Source organism: Vidua macroura, chromosome 31 (assembly GCF_024509145.1).
Source record: "Vidua macroura isolate BioBank_ID:100142 chromosome 31, ASM2450914v1, whole genome shotgun sequence".
NCBI classification, from domain to species: Eukaryota; Metazoa; Chordata; class Aves; order Passeriformes; family Viduidae; genus Vidua; species Vidua macroura.
Window position 1 is genome coordinate 225,472 of NC_071601.1, and position 17,658 is coordinate 243,129.

Below are 17,658 nucleotides of genomic sequence, written 5' to 3' on the forward strand. Positions count from 1 at the left end.
CAACCACACCTGGATTTTGACTTGGAGGGAGCTGGGTGATTCATTTCAGGGTTTAAAATGCCAATGGTAGGGAGTAACAGGGACTGCAGCACAGCAGGGTAAGTTTGAGATGAACTACAGAGCATGGCTTGGTACCACTCACCTGAGAGCCAGTGATCAAAGAGATCTCACTGTGCAGCATCCACCAGGCTTGGGGTGTAGAACAGGCTCTCAGCACCCCCCCCAGGAGAGCAGTTATCCCCCATAGAGCTGCCCTTTGTCCCTCCCATGGCTGCCCTGGGGCATGCCTTGAAGTTAAACGAGGTAAAAACCTTTCACAGGGGTAAAATAGGTGCAGGTGGCCCAGCAGTGTTGCAGTGTCCATGTTGCAGCAGGGATGTCACCTCCCACCATCCCCATCTGCCTGGGTTGTATTTTATGTCCCACCTCCTATGCCCCCTACTGCCCATTGCCCCTTGTCCTGTCCCTCCATCCCCTGTCCCAAGTCCCTCTCCAGCTCTCCTGGAGCCCCTTTAGGCACTGGAAGGGGCTCTGAGGTGTCCCTGCATCCTTCTCTTTTCCAGGTGAACACACCCAGCTCTCCCAGCCTGGCTCCAGAGCAGAGGGGCTCCAGCTCTTGGAGCATCTCTGTGGCCTCCTCTGGTCTCTCTCCAGCAGCTCCACGTCCTTCTGCTGTTGAATCACAGATCTGGAGGCAGCTCTGCGGGTGGGGTCTCACCAGAATGAAGCAGAGGGGCAGAATCCCCTCCCAGTTTAAGGAACGGAGGAGGAGGATGGTGCAGTATTATGGGTCTTTCAGGAGATGTCTTAGAGGGACAGAAAACAAGTTCAAGATGTAACTGGGGGGGTTGGTAGCTGCCCCTTGTATCTCATCCACATCCCTGAGTGCAATGACAGGGAAAAATTGAGGTTCCTTCCCACCTTTTTCACCCTGGATGTTTTCCCTCCTCACTTTGGGGGCACTGGCTCTCCCACATGCTGTGAGATTTGTGCTGGGATGTGCTGAACCTTCACCCAGGCTGCAGAGATCTTATCAGAGCCACAAAGTCGCATTCCTGGGCTGCCTCTCCATGAATCCTCTCCCTGCAGAACAAGCAGTCCTTCTGTTTTCCTCATAAACCTATCAAAAAACAGTGGTTCTGACAAGCTGGAGCAGCAGAACCTGCATGAACCAGCTGAGGCAGAGCCTGGAGAGGGCAAACTCTGTAACTCATAAATTAACCTGCTCCTGGGGGTCACGGTGACCCTACAGCTGAACCCACCACTGTGGCTTTGGCACAGCTCCATCCAGGATCCATCAGCCTCTCCCACACATTTCCCAAGCATAGCTCACGAGCCCAGAGGCTGCTCCTGAAAGGCCATTTGGGTGCAAATGCCTGTTTTTCTGGAGCCCAAAAATTTTGGTGCTGGCAGCTGGCTTGAGGCCATACTGCCTTTAGCCTGGAAATCTTGTGGAAAATCATCTGCTCCTCCACACCTGCATGTCCATAGCACTGAAATCAGGGGGTTCCTCCCACTCCATGGAAGTCATCTGGTCCAGCCCCCTTGCTCATTTAGGGCCACACAGAGCAGGTTGCCCAGGTCCATGTCCAGATGGATTTTAAATATCTCAAAGGATGGAGGTATCTCTTGCTGGGCAACCTGTGCCAGTTCTTGGCCTCATAGTAAAGAAGTGTTTCCTGGGGTTCAGAGGAATCTCCTGTGCTTCAGTGGGCACTCATAGCCCCTGGTTCTGTGATTTCTACTTTAAACGTAGATTCTTCTTCATCTTTGAGAGTGATCTCTGGGGCTGAATCAGGTGATGTCCAAAGGTCCCTTCCATCCCCTACCACCTTGCAGTGACTTGTAAATGCTATGAGGAGCGGCTGAGAGAGCTGGAGGGCTCAGCCTGGAGAAAAGGAGGCTCAGGGGGGACCTTCTGGCTCTGCACAACTCCGTGACAGGAGGGGACAGCCAGGGGAGGGTCGGGCTCTGCTCCCAGGGAACAGGGGCAGGACAAGGGACAGAACCTCAAGCTGTGGCCAGAGAAGGTTCAGGTTGGACATGAGGCAGAACTTCTTCATGGAAGGGGTGGCCAGGCATTGGAAGGGGCTGCCCAGGAGGTGTTAAGAGTCCCCATCCCTGGCGGTGTCCAAGGAACACCAGGACGTGGCACTCGGTGCTCTGAGCTCTCGATGACCTCGATGACCTCTCCCAACCTGAACGATTCTGTGAGTCTGTGACTTTACACCCCTCTCCCGGATGCGGCCCTGGGCTCTCCTCTGCACCCACCCCTGGGGTGACGGGATCTGGGTGGTGCCGCGGGTTTGAGCCGCGCTTTGTCCGGTCTGGGTTGGGCCGGGCCGGGCCGGGCTGGGCTCGGCCCGCGGGGCCACCCCGGGGCGGGGCGGGGCGCGCATGCGCGGGGCGGCCGCGGGGGCTCCCGGAGGCGGCGGCGCCGGGACTCGGCGGCGGCAGCGGGACAGGGGAGGGGAGAGCGGGCACCGAGGGGACACCGAGGGGACAGCGAGAGCGGGCACTGAGAGCGGTGAGTGCGGGACGGGAGAGCCGACACTGAGTGCAGGGGATGAGTGCGGCCACTGAGTGCGGGAGGTGAGTGTGGACATGGAGTGCGGGAGATGGAGAGCAGGCACTGAGTGCGGGCACTGAGAGCGGACACTGCGGGCGATCCCCTCCCTGCGGTCCCCTCCTCTCCCCCCGCGACACCCGAGGATCCCCAGCGATCTCCCGGAGCGCTCCTGCATCCCCGCCGCGCCGGGAGCATCGTTCCCTGCGGGGGAAGCGGGATGCCGGGATGGGTGCGGAGGGTGGTCGGTGTGCCGTGCCTGGTGCTTGCAGACACCCCTGGGATGCGGAGGGATGCGGGATCTCTCCCTCTGTGCCACGCACAATTGTGGTTCATCCAGCCGGGGTTGGTCCAGTGGTCAGGTGGGTGCTGGGGAAGAGCTTAAGGAGGGCAGGGATGAGCAGGGAGACACGGATTTTGCCTTAAATTCCCCCGATACCGGTATCTCAAGGGCTTCCTGAAGGAGAGAGGTGGGCAGTGGTTTTCCTCCGTGTTTGTTTGAAATGGCTGAGGGCGGATTTTCCTTTAATGACTTTGACACCCGGGGAGCTCTGGAGGCCACGGGAAGGAGATGCATAGTTCAGGCGTGAGCTGGGAGAAGAACCAGCTCCCGCTGTTTGCCTTGGAGCTGCCGCCTGCTCCTTGCGCAGACACGAGCTGGGGCGCGTCTCCAAAGGGTCACCGAAGGATTGCTCCCTGCTGATCTTCTCCAGGACGCTTTGGGGTCATGTCCCCCCTATATCCCATCTGGATTTTTTCCTGGCTGAAAACACCACAAGCATCTCACTTTTTTTTTTTTTTTTTCCCAAGGGTGGGGAGGGAAATATTGTGGAAAGTCTTAAAGAGTTCTGGTTTTCTTGAACAAATATATAGATACAGAAGTTCAGGTAAAGGTTTAACAGTTGTTTGTTTGATGCCAAACCAATTTCTCCCTGGCATGAGGTTGGGTGTGGAGCATCCCATTAGATGTGCCAAGGTGATGCACAGGGGCACACAGGTTTTTAATGGGATGGAGAGGTGCACTTGTTGTGGGATTGAGGCTTCAGAGCTGGGAAATGATTTAAATATCACTAGTTGGAGGATTTTTGGGTGGGATGAGGCTTGGAGCAACCTAGTCTAGTGGAAGGTGTCCTGCCCATGGCAGAGGGGTTGGGATGAGATGAGCTTTAAGGTCCTTTTCAACCCAAAATATTTTGGGATTCTAGGATGGCTTGCTGCAGATTAGGATGAGGAGTGTAATGCTTCCCTGGCAGCAGTCGTTGAAAAAGAGCAAAGTTATGGAAAGGTCATGAAAAAGGATGAATCCAGTGGGTCTGAAGTCTGGTTTTGCCCTCTGCCAGGGCAGGGAGGGGACGGGCAGCCATGAATTCTGAATTCTAGCAGCAGACTGTGCTCCTCCCTTGGGGTGCTGTGGTGATATGTGCTGCAAACAATTCCTAGAAACCCATTCAGGGCTCATCAGGCCAAACCACACAGTTGCACATTCCCTCCCACGCAGCTGGGGAAGGTGTGGGTTAACAGCCCTGCACCCTGCAGGATTTTCTGTTTCCTGGACATTAATTGCTTTTATGTGTTTACGCTGAAGCTGCAGCTGCAGCCTGTGGCTGAGCTGAGAGCTGTGTCCCTGTGGATGCAGGGAGGGATGGCAGGGAGGGATGGCCATGCCAGCAAGGCTGGGGACAAGGGAGGTGCCACCACCAGGTCACGTGCATGAGCTTGCAGCTACTTGCGCTTCTTGAGTCAGGCACCAGCTTAATTTTTCATCTGCCAGTTTACAGCGTAACCGCTGCTCTGGGGTCAGACCAGTGGCCATTTAATTGTATAAACAATCAATCATTATTAAATTTCAGAAGAATAAATGCCCAGGGAGGCTGCTGGAGGTTGCAGCTGTACAGATGCCATACCTTATAAGCTTCATCCTTCACAGCATCACGGAATGGTTTGGGTTGGAAGGGACATTAAAGGTGGTCCAGTTCCAACTCCCTGCCATGGACAGGGACACCTTCTACTAGACCAGGTTGCTCCAAGCCCTGCCCAACCTGGCCTTGGACACTTCCAGGTAGTAAGGGGAAGCTTGTTCCCATCTCCTTCCCACCCTCCAAGCCCCACCATATCCTTGGGATTGGGTAGGGTTCTAAGCAAGTGAATGCAGCACTGCCTGCATGCCTTTTGTGGAGGAAATCTGCCATCTGGCTCTTCCTTGGAGCTTTGTAGCCTCCAGGAAGGGCATCACTTCTGTCACTGCAAACCTAGAACCTGGCTGGGAGAGGCCATGGGGTTAAATGGGACGAGGTCCAGGATGGGGACAAAGACTTTTAGTGCAGGGGAGAGGAGAGCTCAGGGCTCCATGGGGTTGGCACAGAGCTGCAGTCTCTCCCTGGCAGTGCCTCCTCTCTGCCTGCAGCAGCCGCAGGGCTCTGCATGATTTATATACATTTTTTTTGAATGACCAAAGCTCTAAAATCCGCAGCCTTAAAAAAAAATGATGCTTTTGTGCAAGAGGCTTTTGTGGATGACAGCAAAGCTGAGCAGCCGCAGCCCAGAGGTTTTTTGGGGATGATTTGAACCCACAAGCAGCACACGGCCAGTTTGGTTTGGTTGCTCTGCCCGCAGGCAGATGGTTACAGAGTTGTCCCATCAGCAGATGGATCTGAGCAGGGAGGGATTGGCTGGCTTGTCGAGGTTTCCCTGTGCTAGCAGGAGTTCCCAGTTCTAAATCTGCACTGAAGGAAGATTAGTGCTGAAGGAAATTTGGGAGGTGAAAGTGGAATGCCACTGTGACAAATCCAGGCTCCTTTTTCAGTCAGTGCAGGGGGAAAACCCCAGGCACTTTGCTGGCACAATTCCAGTTTCTGGAAATGGTCAGTCCCAGCCCATCAGTGATCCCTGCATGGCTGAATACAGCAGGCAGGGACTGGTGAGGGTGGCAGGACCAAAACCATGCCCAGGGGATGCTGACACTTCAGCAACCTGATGGTTACAGTTTGGGACTGTGTCCCGGTCTGGTTTGATTCCTGGTGTACTCATCCAGGGATTTCACAGCCACCTGAAATCCAGCCCCAAAGCATTGGGTGCTGTGTTGGTTGTGTGAGAAAAAAGAAAGTCGTGAAGGGATCAGGAAAGCACAAACAGCAAAGGATTAGTAAGATCAGGAAGAAAAGCTGCAGAATATTACCTTGGCCTTGAGCAAATTTTGATATGGGGGAGTGGATTTGCCAGAGGAGGGAATTTTCAGCCAGGGTGTGTGACAGAATTAGTGAATATTAACTAGTGCTGCAGGTGCTTGTTTTTTTTTTTTTTTGTTTTGTTTTGTTTTTTTTTTTTTCTTCCTCAGGCATTATTGGCTGTGTTATCAGCAGCATCACCAAGCTCTAACTGGGTTAGGCATGAGGAAACTGCAGCTGTGCTATCACAGCAAACCAGAACTGTGCCATTCCCTAACATGGTTTGGGAGATAGCACAGTCCAGGAGTTGTTCCTGGCTGACAGTTTGTGTGTGGCCGCTCACTTGAGGGGTGCAGCAGCACAGGAATGGCCAAGCCAGCCCAGCTGATCTCTGAGAACCTGATGTTGTGAAAATCAACATCCCCCTTGCACGTGATGCTTGGACTCTGACAATAAAGCCACCAGCCTCATACAACCTTTGGTTTCCTAACTTTGGGGTTCCATTCTCCTGCTTTGCTCCCCCAAACACCACAGGGCCTCAGGGGTGCCCCCCTTGTTGGGCTGCTTTGCTGCAGGGAGGTGGCATTTGCCAGCAGCTTTGTTTTTGCTCTGTGCCCTCCGAGCAGAGCATTCCCTGTGCTGGCTCCACTGCTCTCATCCCCTGGCCCCATCCCAAAGCTCAGGCAACGCTGAGCCCATGTCAAGAGGCACTTGCTGCCCAGCACGGCTGAGCTGGCTGCTGGCCCAGCTTGCTGCCAGGCCAGGAATTGCAGGGGAGCTGACACTGCCGTGGCTTCCGTGGGGGATCCTGCCACCTCCCGCTGGCTTTCATGGCTCGTCTCCCAGCATCACGGGACGTTCGTTTCCTGAGGGATACAAGCTTGGATAAACCCTGCTTGGGCTGCACACTGTGTGTGTCTGTGTATAGAGAAGGGGAGAATTTGAGCCATCTTCTTTTATTTGAAATTTGCCACGAGGTTATTTTGGCCTTTTTTTTCTGAAGAGATCATGTTGTTTTAAGTCATGCCCTTCAGTAAATCACATGGCACCACCTTTTACCTTCCAGAGCATCCCAACCTGTGCAGGTCCCTGTGGGAGGAGTAACAGGACTTGGGCTGATGTAGATCTAACAGGGTACCTTGAGGGAAATAAAATCTTCTGTGCAATGCAGTTAAGTAGTCCCAGCACTGCCCAGTGCATTAGGAGTACGATATCTCGTTTCCATCAGGCAGGTGAGGACTGATATCCCCATTTCCTAGATGAAGAAGCGTAAGCCCAGTTTAGAGAAGCCCCAAGCACATACCTGGCTCCTCTCTGGTTGTGGGGATTTCCACTTCTTTGATTCTGGAGTGTAGATAAGTCCTTCATACCCTGCTGCCTGCCCTGGCAGGGCTGGTCCCTGGCACAAACCATCAAATTATGGAATCACAGAGTGGTTTGGGTTGGGAGGGACATTAAGGCTTACCAGTTCAACCCCCCTGCCATGGCAGGGACACCTTCCCCTATCCTAGCTTGCACCGAGCACTGTCCAGTCTGGCCTTAGACACTTCCAGAGATCCAGGGGCAGCCACAGCTTCTCAGGGGAACCTGTAAATCCCAGTAACTCCCCACAGAAGAGATCTGAGCTCTGAGTATTCCTGCTGCAGTCTGGAGCAATGTTGGCACCTGAATCTGTGGCAGAAGGAAGCAGGTAATACCAAGACTGCACAGGAACTGCTTCTTGAGCCAATCCATGGTCTCTTATTTTCTCAGCTCTGGAGAGGCCTTTCCAAAACACAGGGCAAGAACAGGATGGAGGAGCTGGCACTGTGCTCCCAGCATGGTCTTTCAAAGTTTTCTCCAACCCTCCAGAATGGTTTAATTACAGGAGGAGATGTTTGTGCTCAGGAAGGACCAGCCTTCAGACAACAGGGTTTGGGATGGGGCTTATCCAGTGCATTTGAGCTGGGTGCAGCCCTGGTGCAGCCCCTCCCGGAGCTGAACTGCTCCCTGCCATCCTGGTGCACTAGGAGCTGTGACACCAAAGTTAACCCCATGTAGGAATGGGTCACAATAAAACCCCAGAAGCTTCAAAATGACCTGGAGTCCCCCCATGGACTTTTGTTCAACTGCCAGAAGAGAGGAATTCAGGCATTAATCACCTGCAGCTCTCCAAACCAGTCTGTTGGCTTCTGCTGTTATTTTCATGCTGTCCACAACCACTACTTCTTTTTGTTTTAAATGACATGCATTTATTGAAGACTTCCCCAAAGCTGAGTACCCCCAGTCCTCCCTGCTTTGTTTACCAGGAATTACTGCCTTTTTGGAAGGCTGTGTAAATCTCTGATGCCTGAATAGCAGCCTGCAAGTAAATCTATCACATTGGTCCAGCCTCAATCCCAGACGGTGAACTCGGGGGCCAGACTGGTGGGAAAATCGACCGTACTCTATAGGAAATTTTCTCATTCAAACCCTTGCATCAGACTGTGACCAAAAAGCAAAAGAGCTGGGAAAAAGCTCGGGTTTCCAATTACCCTCTTCAAAATAAGAGAGAAAAACTGGAACAGGATCGTTCTCCTCCTGTGCCCGGAGTTTTTATTGTGGATGTCATGATGCAGCCTGGCCATCATCCACGCCCTCCTTCTCGCCTTGCAGCTCCCTCCCTGAACAAACGATACTTGGTTGCTGTTAATTGGGAGCAGCCAAAATAACTGAATCCCCCGGAGATGGGAGTGAGGACGGAATCTCAACGAGACACCCCGCCGATGAATGTGGCTTTCAGCTGCTCCTACACCCCCGTGAAGGGAAAAGAATAGGGGCTCTGTGAAAGGGAAACAGCCAGTGCTGACCTTGGGTTTCTGGGTTGGTGTTTTTTGTTGTTTTGTTTTTTTTTTTCTCTTTCTCTCTCTTTTCTAACGTTAATTGCTCTTCACTTTGTCCCATCACATGATCACTGGAAGCTGCCAACTTGTTCTCACTCACTCATATCACAAGGCTTGAAATAAGCAGGGTACCAGGTTCCTGATTTAGAACCATTCAGCCCAGTATCAGATGTGTTTCTTGTGATTTCGGACTATTATTTTGAAAATCTCTGCCCCTCACAGCCTGTTTAAACCTGGCATTTTCCAGCTCTGAAAGCCTGCCTGGAATAATCTGTGCTGTCAGGGAGATATGCAGTGCCCAGGCTCTCTGAGATGATGCTAGCTGCAGGCACTCAGCTCTGGGGATGAGAGACCTTGGCAAAATCCTGGCATGAGTATGAGTGGTGCAAGCCGGAGCCAGGCTGTGCCTGGGACAGAAACTGCCTGTCTCTCTCACACCCTTGTCAGCATGCAAAGCAGGCAGGCCATGGACTACATTCCCATGCATTCCCATTCCCAGGCTCAAGTGCCACCCTCCCGTGTGTCGCCTTTGCTCTTTATGTGTAGTTTTCAGCAGGTTTCTCCACAGGAGATCAGTACCAACTCTGCTCTCTGCAGGTCTGTGCCCTGTTGCCCTATGCTTGCAGCTGTGCCCTCTTGGAGGTTTTCAGTTCCTCTTCTGCTGGGGTTCACTCTGGCATTACTCTGTGTTCTCCAGGTTGTAACGAACTTCAGCATTGTCCTTTCTTCTTCTGCCTCGCCGTCATGATCATTGAATCATAGAATCCCAGAATGGTCTGGGTTGGAAAGATCATTTTGTTCCAACTTCTCTGCCATGGGCAGGAAAAAAATTTTCCCTATGTGGGTGGTGAGGCCATGGCATAGGTTACCCAGAGAAGCTGTGGTTGCTCCATCCCTGGAAGTGTCCAAGGTTTGATGGGGCTTGGAGCAACCTGGGATTGTGGAAGGTGTCCCTGCCCATGGCAGGAGGTTAGAATGTGGTGATCTTTAACATCCCTTCCATCCCCAAACACTCCACAATTCCATGATTTATGGATGAACTCCACTAGCTACAAGAAGGTGTACATTGGAAAAGGGCAGAGTGAGTGTTGTCTCCTGTTCACACCTTGCCCTTATAGGACAGCCCCAAAGTCAAATTTTGCCTCACCTTCCTAAATTTTTGGATGTAACTCCACAGGGATACACAACCTGCTGAATGAACTGCATGTCCCATCATAGATCAGGACCCTGCAGACCCTTAGGAGAGAAACAGTCTTTATGAGTGTGCACAACATAACTCCTCAGCTAGTGTGCTCTCTTCAGCATTACACATCTGTGAAACTAAAACAGCATTTCCAGGGTCCATTTTGCCTTCTGTGGCTAAGGCAGCTCCATCAAACACAGCAGACAAAGTCCCCTGTGGCAAACAGAGGAAAAAAACCTCCAGCTTTGAGAGATGCTAAGGGAGAAAGCCAAGGCAGTGTAGGGCAGAAAGAATTTTCTGGAAAATGAAACTCAATTATGACAGCTCCCCTCTGCTAGAATACAGAAGCAACAAGAAAATATTTTGTTTCTTATCAGATGCTTTGGGTTTCTACAGGAAGTGAGACTTGCTGCCTGGTTGAGAGTCTGCTCTGACTTTGCTCTTTGTGCTGTCTCACCCTGGGACTGCCAGGTCTCACCTCCTTGCTTTCAGAAACTCTCTCATGATGTTTAACGCTATCCTGTCCTCTGTGTCACAGCCTAGCAGGGGTCTCCCATCACAGAATCACAGACTGGTTTGGGTTGGAAAGGATCTTAAAGCTCTTTTAGTTCCAGTCCCCTGCCATGGGCAGGGACACGTTCAGTAGACCAGGTGCCCACACAAACTGTTGGTGTCTCACCACTGGACACAGCTGGTATCTCATGTAACAGGAGAAAAACTGGCTGTTTTCCACACTCAGTAAAAATACTTATTTGTGATTCCTTTTCTTTTTGTTTTGTTTTGTTTTATTTATTTTTTTTTTGCTACCTCCATCCCCCGCACCTCCAGTTGTATGCAGGCTTAGGAGACAGATTTTGCTTCTGCAAACCTGTGTGTGTTGGTTTCACAGGAGTAACCACAGCCTTGCACAGTCTGGTGGGGCCCCATCAGCACCAATTTTAGTTTAACATGGGCATTTGTGATGAATTCTCCTCTATTTTGTATGACACAAACACCAGCAGGGAAGAGAGATATCTAGGTTATTGGGAAACAGGGGGTATTGGGAATTAATTTAATGCCAAGAGTTGTTCTCCACACATTAGGATCCTGCTGTGCTCTGAATCTGAATCTTGCCAGCCAGAGCTTAGCAAGTCTGGAGGTTACTAAGGAGCAGAGCAGGCAGAGGAGTGCCCAGCACTGGGTTTGGCTGCTCTGAGCATCCAGGGACTTCTCTGGCAGTCCCTCAGCATTGGCTCCATGGATGCTCCCAAAGCTCTGATGCTGTACCCAAACTGCAGCCAGCTTGGATGTGAAGCCTCTAATTTCTTCAGTCCCTCTCAGTCCTGATGCTTCTTATTTGTGGAGGGATGAGGGCTGCAGGTTTGGGATGGTGGATTTCTCCACTTCTCCCTCTGCCATACTCACTACAGTAACCCATTGGCAAGTTGCTTGCCAGGGAATGTTGAGTTTCTTTGCAACCTCCATGATTTGGTTGGGACCCTCTTAACTCATGTGCGGACAAGCTGTTTATCCCTTAGATGAGTAATTTATATCCCACTTTTGTCCCTGAGCATTTTATTCTGGGGTAAGGGGTGAAACATCACCTTCATAAATCATCAGATGCTTTCTTGCCAACTAACTGCTTCCTGCAGCCCCTTGTTGGCAGCTTGTGGCTCCTGAACACGCTCCAAGCTGAGTGCCTGAGGAAGTGGGGAGGAAGGGCAGGCTTGTGACATTGCCGTGCCCATCTGATGCAGGCTGACCTGCAGGGACAGGGCTCTGCCATCCCCCTCTGTGCTGAATTTAGGTCAGGGAACAGATACCCCTGGGAATCCGGAAGTCCCTTCTCTTAACTCCTCAGGAGATCTGGTACTCCTAAACTCAACAATATTCACAGAATCATAGAATCATAGAATGGTTTGGGTTAGAAGGGACCTGAAAGACCATCTTGACCCAACACCCTGCCATGGGCAGGGACACCTTCCACTATCCCAGGTTGCTCCAAGCCCCGTCCAACCTGGCCTTGGATACTTCCAGGGATCCAGGGGCAGCCACAGCTTCTCTGGGCAACCTGTGCCAGGGCCTCACCACCCGCACAGGGAAGAATTCCTTCCCAATATCCCTACCCTCTGGCAGTGGGAAGCCATTGCCCCATGTCCTGTCCTTCCAGGTCCTTCCCCCAAGTCCCTCTCCAGCTCTCCTGGAGCCCCTTTAGGCACTGGTAGCTGCTCTAAGGGCCAGCATCTCCATGGTGCCGTGGTTAATCCCACTGGGAATGGCAGCATGCTCTTCTCCCTGTTCCACCACCATTAACATTTCCTCTTTCTCCCATCCCCGCAGGGCAGGAAGACGACGTTCCCTGGTGCGAGGCTGAAGGATGACAGCCATCCTGGAGCGGCTCAGCACGCTGTCCCTCAGCGGGCAGCACCTCAGCCGGCTGCCCCGGCTGCTGGAGGACGGCCTCCCCAAGATGCCCTGCACGGTGAAGGAGTGCGAGGTGCCACAGCTCTTCCGCGAGCCCTACATCCACAGCGGGTACCGCCCCACCGGCCAGGACTGGCGCTACTACTTCCTCAGCCTCTTCCAGAAGCACAACGAGGTGGTCAACGTGTGGACTCATCTCCTGGCGGCACTGGCCGTGCTGCTGAGGTTCAAGACATTTGTGGAGGCCGAGCAGTTGCCTGTGGATGCGTGGTCCTTGCCATTGCTCATCTTTGTCCTCTCCTCTGTCACCTACCTGACCTGCAGCCTCTTGGCACACCTGCTGCAGTCCAAGTCAGAGCTGTACCACTACACCTTCTACTTTGTAGACTATGTTGGAGTCAGCATCTACCAGTACGGCAGTGCCCTGGCTCATTTCTACTACAGCTCTGACCAAGCTTGGTACGACAAGTTCTGGCTTTTCTTCCTGCCAGCAGCAGCTTTCTGCGGCTGGTTGTCCTGTGCCGGCTGCTGCTACGCCAAATACCGGTACCGACGGCCTTACCCCATCATGAGGAAGATGTGCCAGGTGATCCCAGCAGGGCTGGCTTTCATCCTGGATATCAGTCCCGTGGCTCACCGCGTGGTTGTGTGTCACCTGGGGGGCTGTGAGGAGGATGCTGCTTGGTACCACACATACCAGATACTGTTTTTCCTTATCAGTGCTTATTTCTTTTCCTGCCCTGTCCCTGAGAAATACTTCCCTGGCTCCTGTGATATTGTTGGCCATGCCCATCAGATCTTCCACACCTTCCTGGCCATCTGCACCCTGTCACAGCTGGAGGCCATTCTTTTGGATTATAAGAACAGGCAGGAGATTTTCCTGAAGAGACACGGGCCTTTTACTGTTTATCTCTCCTGCATCTCTTTTTTTGGCTTGGTGGCCTGCAGTGCCATCACAGCTTACATCCTGCGATGCAGGATCAAGGCCAGCCTGGCTAAAAAGGACTCCTGAGAGTCACGGACATGACAGGCATGACATCACCAGAGAAAATCAAGAAAAAGGGCATAACATACTAGAGACATGACTGTCTTACTTGCCTAACACGCCGTGACTAACCAGGACCCTGGATTCAGATGGAGGGCTGGACACTTCATGCTGGATGCATTTTCACAGCAGGGATTGCCTGTTGCCATCCGGGGGGGGACATGGAGTGTTTTAAGCCAGAAAAAGTCACTGAACCAAGGATGCTGAAATAGGCAGAGGTTCTTTGTTCATTGTGGTAGAGCTGTGGGTGAGACCTTGCTGAAGGTCAGGGAGGGCAGCCTGGAGGCTGTGGGACTGCAGAAGGGTGTGCCAGGGCTCACAACACCATGAGGACCACAGCTGGATGTGATGACCTCTATGGGTTTTGCCATATCTGTGTGAGAGCTGTTCCTATCAAAGGCAGTAGGAAGGTTTTAGGAAGTCTGTGTTTCTAGGGTTCATGTGTGAGGGCACATGTGGCACTGTGGCTGCTAGAATCCTTTTCCTGTTCCAGCCAGGTTCTCTCTGCACTCCCCTTGTCAAGTGTGTCAATGCCAGGTCACTTAGATAGCTCTGGGAGAACATCTTTGGAGATCCTGGCATGACCTCGGGTCCTGTGAGACAAACTGGATCGGTGCCATCTGTCTAGGGAGTCTGACCAAACTCTAGCAATGTCCATGAAACATGGAATAACTTGGATGGGATCTGTTTGATACAGGAAAGGCTCTGCTCCTCCAACAGTACTACTGTGGTCATGGCCAAAAGGTGTGAAGGTGAAGGAGTCTTTATTCCTCTCTTAATGGTGCTTTGTGTCCTTGGTGAGCATTGTGGGAAAGCTGGCCTTGAAGCTGCAGGGTTGCTGTTCTATGATCAGTGGGGCTGTGACTCTGGCATTTTTTTATCAGTATTAGATGAAGGTGGAACAGCAAAAGGCAGGAGCAGGATGACAGCATCAGGGTCCTGCACAGCCTCGGGATGGGTTTGTCCTTGGGACTTGGTGATTCCTGTGTGAAGTAGCAAAGATAGCAGTCAGGGTCACTTAATGTCCATGGGTCACTCCTATCCAAGGTAAGAAAGGCTGAATTACTGTGTCCCCCACTAGAAGAATGTATTCTGTGCTTGCCTTGGGGGAATATTGAAAATGGAACCACCAAGGAGGTTTAAATCCTTGCTAAAACCAAGGAATCCATGGGATCTATCCTAGCCACAGATTTGTCTCACTGAGCCCAAGGGCAGGCAAATGAATTGTGATTGCTGGTTCTGAGCAGGCAGAGTGTAGGGTTGGGGATATGGTTGGTGAGGACAAGCACTGATTTCTGCACTTCATCTGTGTTTCAGCTCTTGAGGTGTGTGTGTTTGTTCATGTTCCACGCGCACGCATGGGATTTGTTATCCAGAAAGGCTTTGCCTTAGGATTTTATATCTGCAGAGCCTTCTAGCTGGGTTAAGATTAACCTGAAGGAAACAGTGCTGTCCTGCTGCAGGAGCAAGGTGGGCTGGACAACAGATTTGTTAATAGGTGGTGGAAAACAGATCTGTAGATTGGTACTTTGCTGGTCCTGTGTTTAGTAGGTAAATTTGGAACTCATGGCCCTATAGAAAATTAAATACAAAAGGAGAGGGAAGTAATTTTGGCGTATAGGAGATGAAGTCATAGGAAAGCCTTCAGGAGGTCATCAAGTCCACCCTTTCTCCTCAGTCCTGGCCTCAGCTTAGAAATTATTTACTTAATTTTGTAGGGTGTTTTTGATGGTACAGCCATGCTGACCTAGCAGAAAATCTGCCTCAAGGGAGATGCCAAGCAGGCGTGGTCCCACTTGCACCTCATTAAACCTCTTCCCATGCACAGAAGCTCATCTCACCACAGAGTGAGCCAGTGCTGGGAGAGGGACCTTTGGGAAACCAATCCTAGTGAAAAAATGTCAGTAATTTTTGGCTGGTTTTAATTCTGAGCCAATTCACTTGGACAATGCAGCTGCTGGCAGGGAAGGGCTGGAGTGAAGGCCAGCAGCAGTTCCTCCTTGCATGGCAGCTGGCTGCTCAGCTCCCTCAGCTGCACTGAGGACTGCTCCCTCCATGGCCTCTGGCTTTGTTTGTGGGTCTCCTCCCAGTCTGAGAAAAGGCTTCCAGTGCAAGCAGCTTTTTCTTATAGCCTAATTTGCCTTGGTTTTGTGGTAGGTAAGGGAGAACAAGGCACTGGATGTGGAACTGGCTGTATGGTATCAGTGGGTTCCTGTGCAGAAACAGAGGTAAATCAGGCTGGTCCAGAGCTCATTTCTGGAATAAAATGGAGAAGGATTGGGCATGGCTGGTAATAGCAAGCCTGCTCTGCTGCTACCTGGAGTTATACTGGAACCAAAGGAAGGGATCACCCAGGTGTCACCTTCTCTGAGGGTTTGAACACAGATAACATGCCCTGTCCTTGTTGAAGGAGGGTGAGTACGGTAATTCCATCTCATTCAGGGACAGGGAGAGGAGCCCACGTGGCTCTGCCAAGGTACTTCTGATCAGATCTTCTCCTTCCTGGCTGAGCAGAAGTGGACAGTGGAGCAGTGGTGTGACAGTGGAGGTGTTTTTGCACACTCCCCCATTTCCCCTCAGGTGAAGCCACACCCATCTCCGCGTGGCCCTGCACTCCCACCTGGAGCTGACCTCCTGGTTACGATGATGGGTGGAGTGAGTGGGGATCTACAATACAGATCTGTGCTGCTGTGAGGATGCACCCTTGTGTCACAAGGGGCTCACCAACACTGGAGCTTCCTTCTTCCCTGTCTCCATCCTCCTCTTCCTCCAACCAGCTTCTTTCTTTCCTTCATCCCCAGACTTCATCCTTTGTGCCTTAGGCACCTGGCTGCCTTCCTGGCAGACTCCACATGCTGCAGTCTCAGCTGGGAAGTGGCTGTGGAAGCTTTGCCAGTGATCCAGAGGACACCAGAGATGGATCTGGAAAAAGCCAAAGTGCCATTGCGATAAATGCTCAGCTTGTCTGAGACCCCCAGGACCTTCTCCTTGGGCTCACTGCTTGGAGCAGGTCTCCTCCATCCTGGTGTTCCTAAGGAGGCATGCCTGGGGAGAATGCACCAGTGGCCAGGCTTGGTGAAGAGCTGACCACCAAAGGTTGATCACACCTAAGATCCCTCAGGGATCCCTGAGGTCACAGTCCTCTCCCTTAGGAATCTCTGGTCCTGAGGTTGGGTTCCTTCAGATCTTGCAAACCAGGACAGCTCCTGAGAATTCATCCCAATGTGCCTTGTGCTACTTCTTTTGGGGATTAATCCTGAAGGAGCCTGAGGATCAAGGGCAGCCTCTTTGCTGTCTGCTCCATGGTCCAAGGTTGCTCTTAACAGCCAATTCCCACTGACAGGATTTGCTCAGTGTACAGAGCAGGAGGGGAGGATGGAGACAAGTGCCTTATTTATGCCTAATTTGTGTAACGAGGCAAGGACAGGTTCCTCATGTGCCTTGCAATTTACATCTTTTACTGACAGGATTATTTTTAAGCACTGTTCTTACTAAACAGAAGTACAAAACAGTTTGTATTTTTTTTCCTTTGGGAAACAGGGAAGGATATGAGTGTTCCTTATTAACCACCCCATTCCCAACTCCCACCTGCTGACTTTGTATTGTTGAAAACATTGACAATATTTTAAGCTTTGTACTGTACTGATCTTTATTTAAAAACTTTAGTGGAAAAAAAAATCTATGAAAACAAAACAATTGGTGTGGTGTGAAATTCCCAAATGCACAACTGCACAACTACAGAAGGTTATGAGTCATTAGAAAAAAATAGGGATGATAATTACAGAGAGATAATAATTACAATAATGAACAATAAGGTGTAGTTTTATCTGTGCATCTCAAAGCACTCCCAAGGTTTCACAAAACCTATTGGATTTAATTCCCTTTCCACAAGGGAAGTGCAGAACAGCTGCCCTGACACTGATTAGAGAAATTTTAGTTCATCATCCACAATCACAGAAGGGTTGAGTTTGGAAAAGATTTCTGGGGGCCACTTGGTGCAACCCTCAGCTCAAGCAGGGCCACTCAGAGCTGGTTGCCCAGGTCCATGTCTAGATGAATTCTGAATATCTCCAAAAAGATGGTGATCACTTCTCTGGGCAACCTGTGCCAGTGCTCAGCCACCCTCACAGTAAAAAAGTGTTTCCTTATGTTCAAAGGAATCTCCTGTGTTCCAGTGTGTGCCTGTGCCCTCTGGTCCTGGCCCTGGGATTCCTGAAGGCTAATCTTGCTGGTAAAGACTGAGGTGAAGAAGGCTTTTCTATATTCTCTGTAGCCAGCTCCATCTTACTGAGCAATGGGCCCACAACATTTGCCGTACTCTCCCTTTTGTCACCCTATAGAAACCCTTCTGGTTGTCTTTGGCATTCCTGAACAGATTCCAGTTGGACTTTGCCTTTCCTCATCCCTGCACACTCAGATAACGTCTGTATTCTTTT

The 17,658-nt window shown here is 51.3% G+C and overlaps 1 protein-coding gene across 2 annotated transcripts; it reads left to right on the forward strand.

The window, feature by feature from the left end:
* Positions 1–2,447: 2,447 nt before the first annotated feature.
* Positions 2,448–16,859, forward strand: PAQR8 (progestin and adipoQ receptor family member 8). Of its 2 annotated transcripts, none has more exons than XM_054001668.1 (2): positions 2,448–2,527; positions 12,094–16,859. In XM_054001668.1, exon 2 carries the CDS (start codon positions 12,131–12,133, stop codon positions 13,187–13,189), a length of 1,059 nt encoding a protein of 352 aa, XP_053857643.1. In that variant the 5' UTR covers positions 2,448–2,527; positions 12,094–12,130; the 3' UTR covers positions 13,190–16,859. The 2 variants fall into 2 exon arrangements, with proteins under 2 accessions (XP_053857643.1, XP_053857644.1); XM_054001669.1 differs by lacking the exon at positions 2,448–2,527 and adding an exon at positions 2,534–2,592.
* Positions 16,860–17,658: the final 799 nt, after the last annotated feature.

Excerpts from the sequence above, each read along its gene's own strand:
- PAQR8 (XM_054001668.1), top strand. The coding sequence starts at position 12,131 with ATGACAGCCATCCTGGAGCGGCTCAGCACGCTGTCCCTCAGCGGGCAG.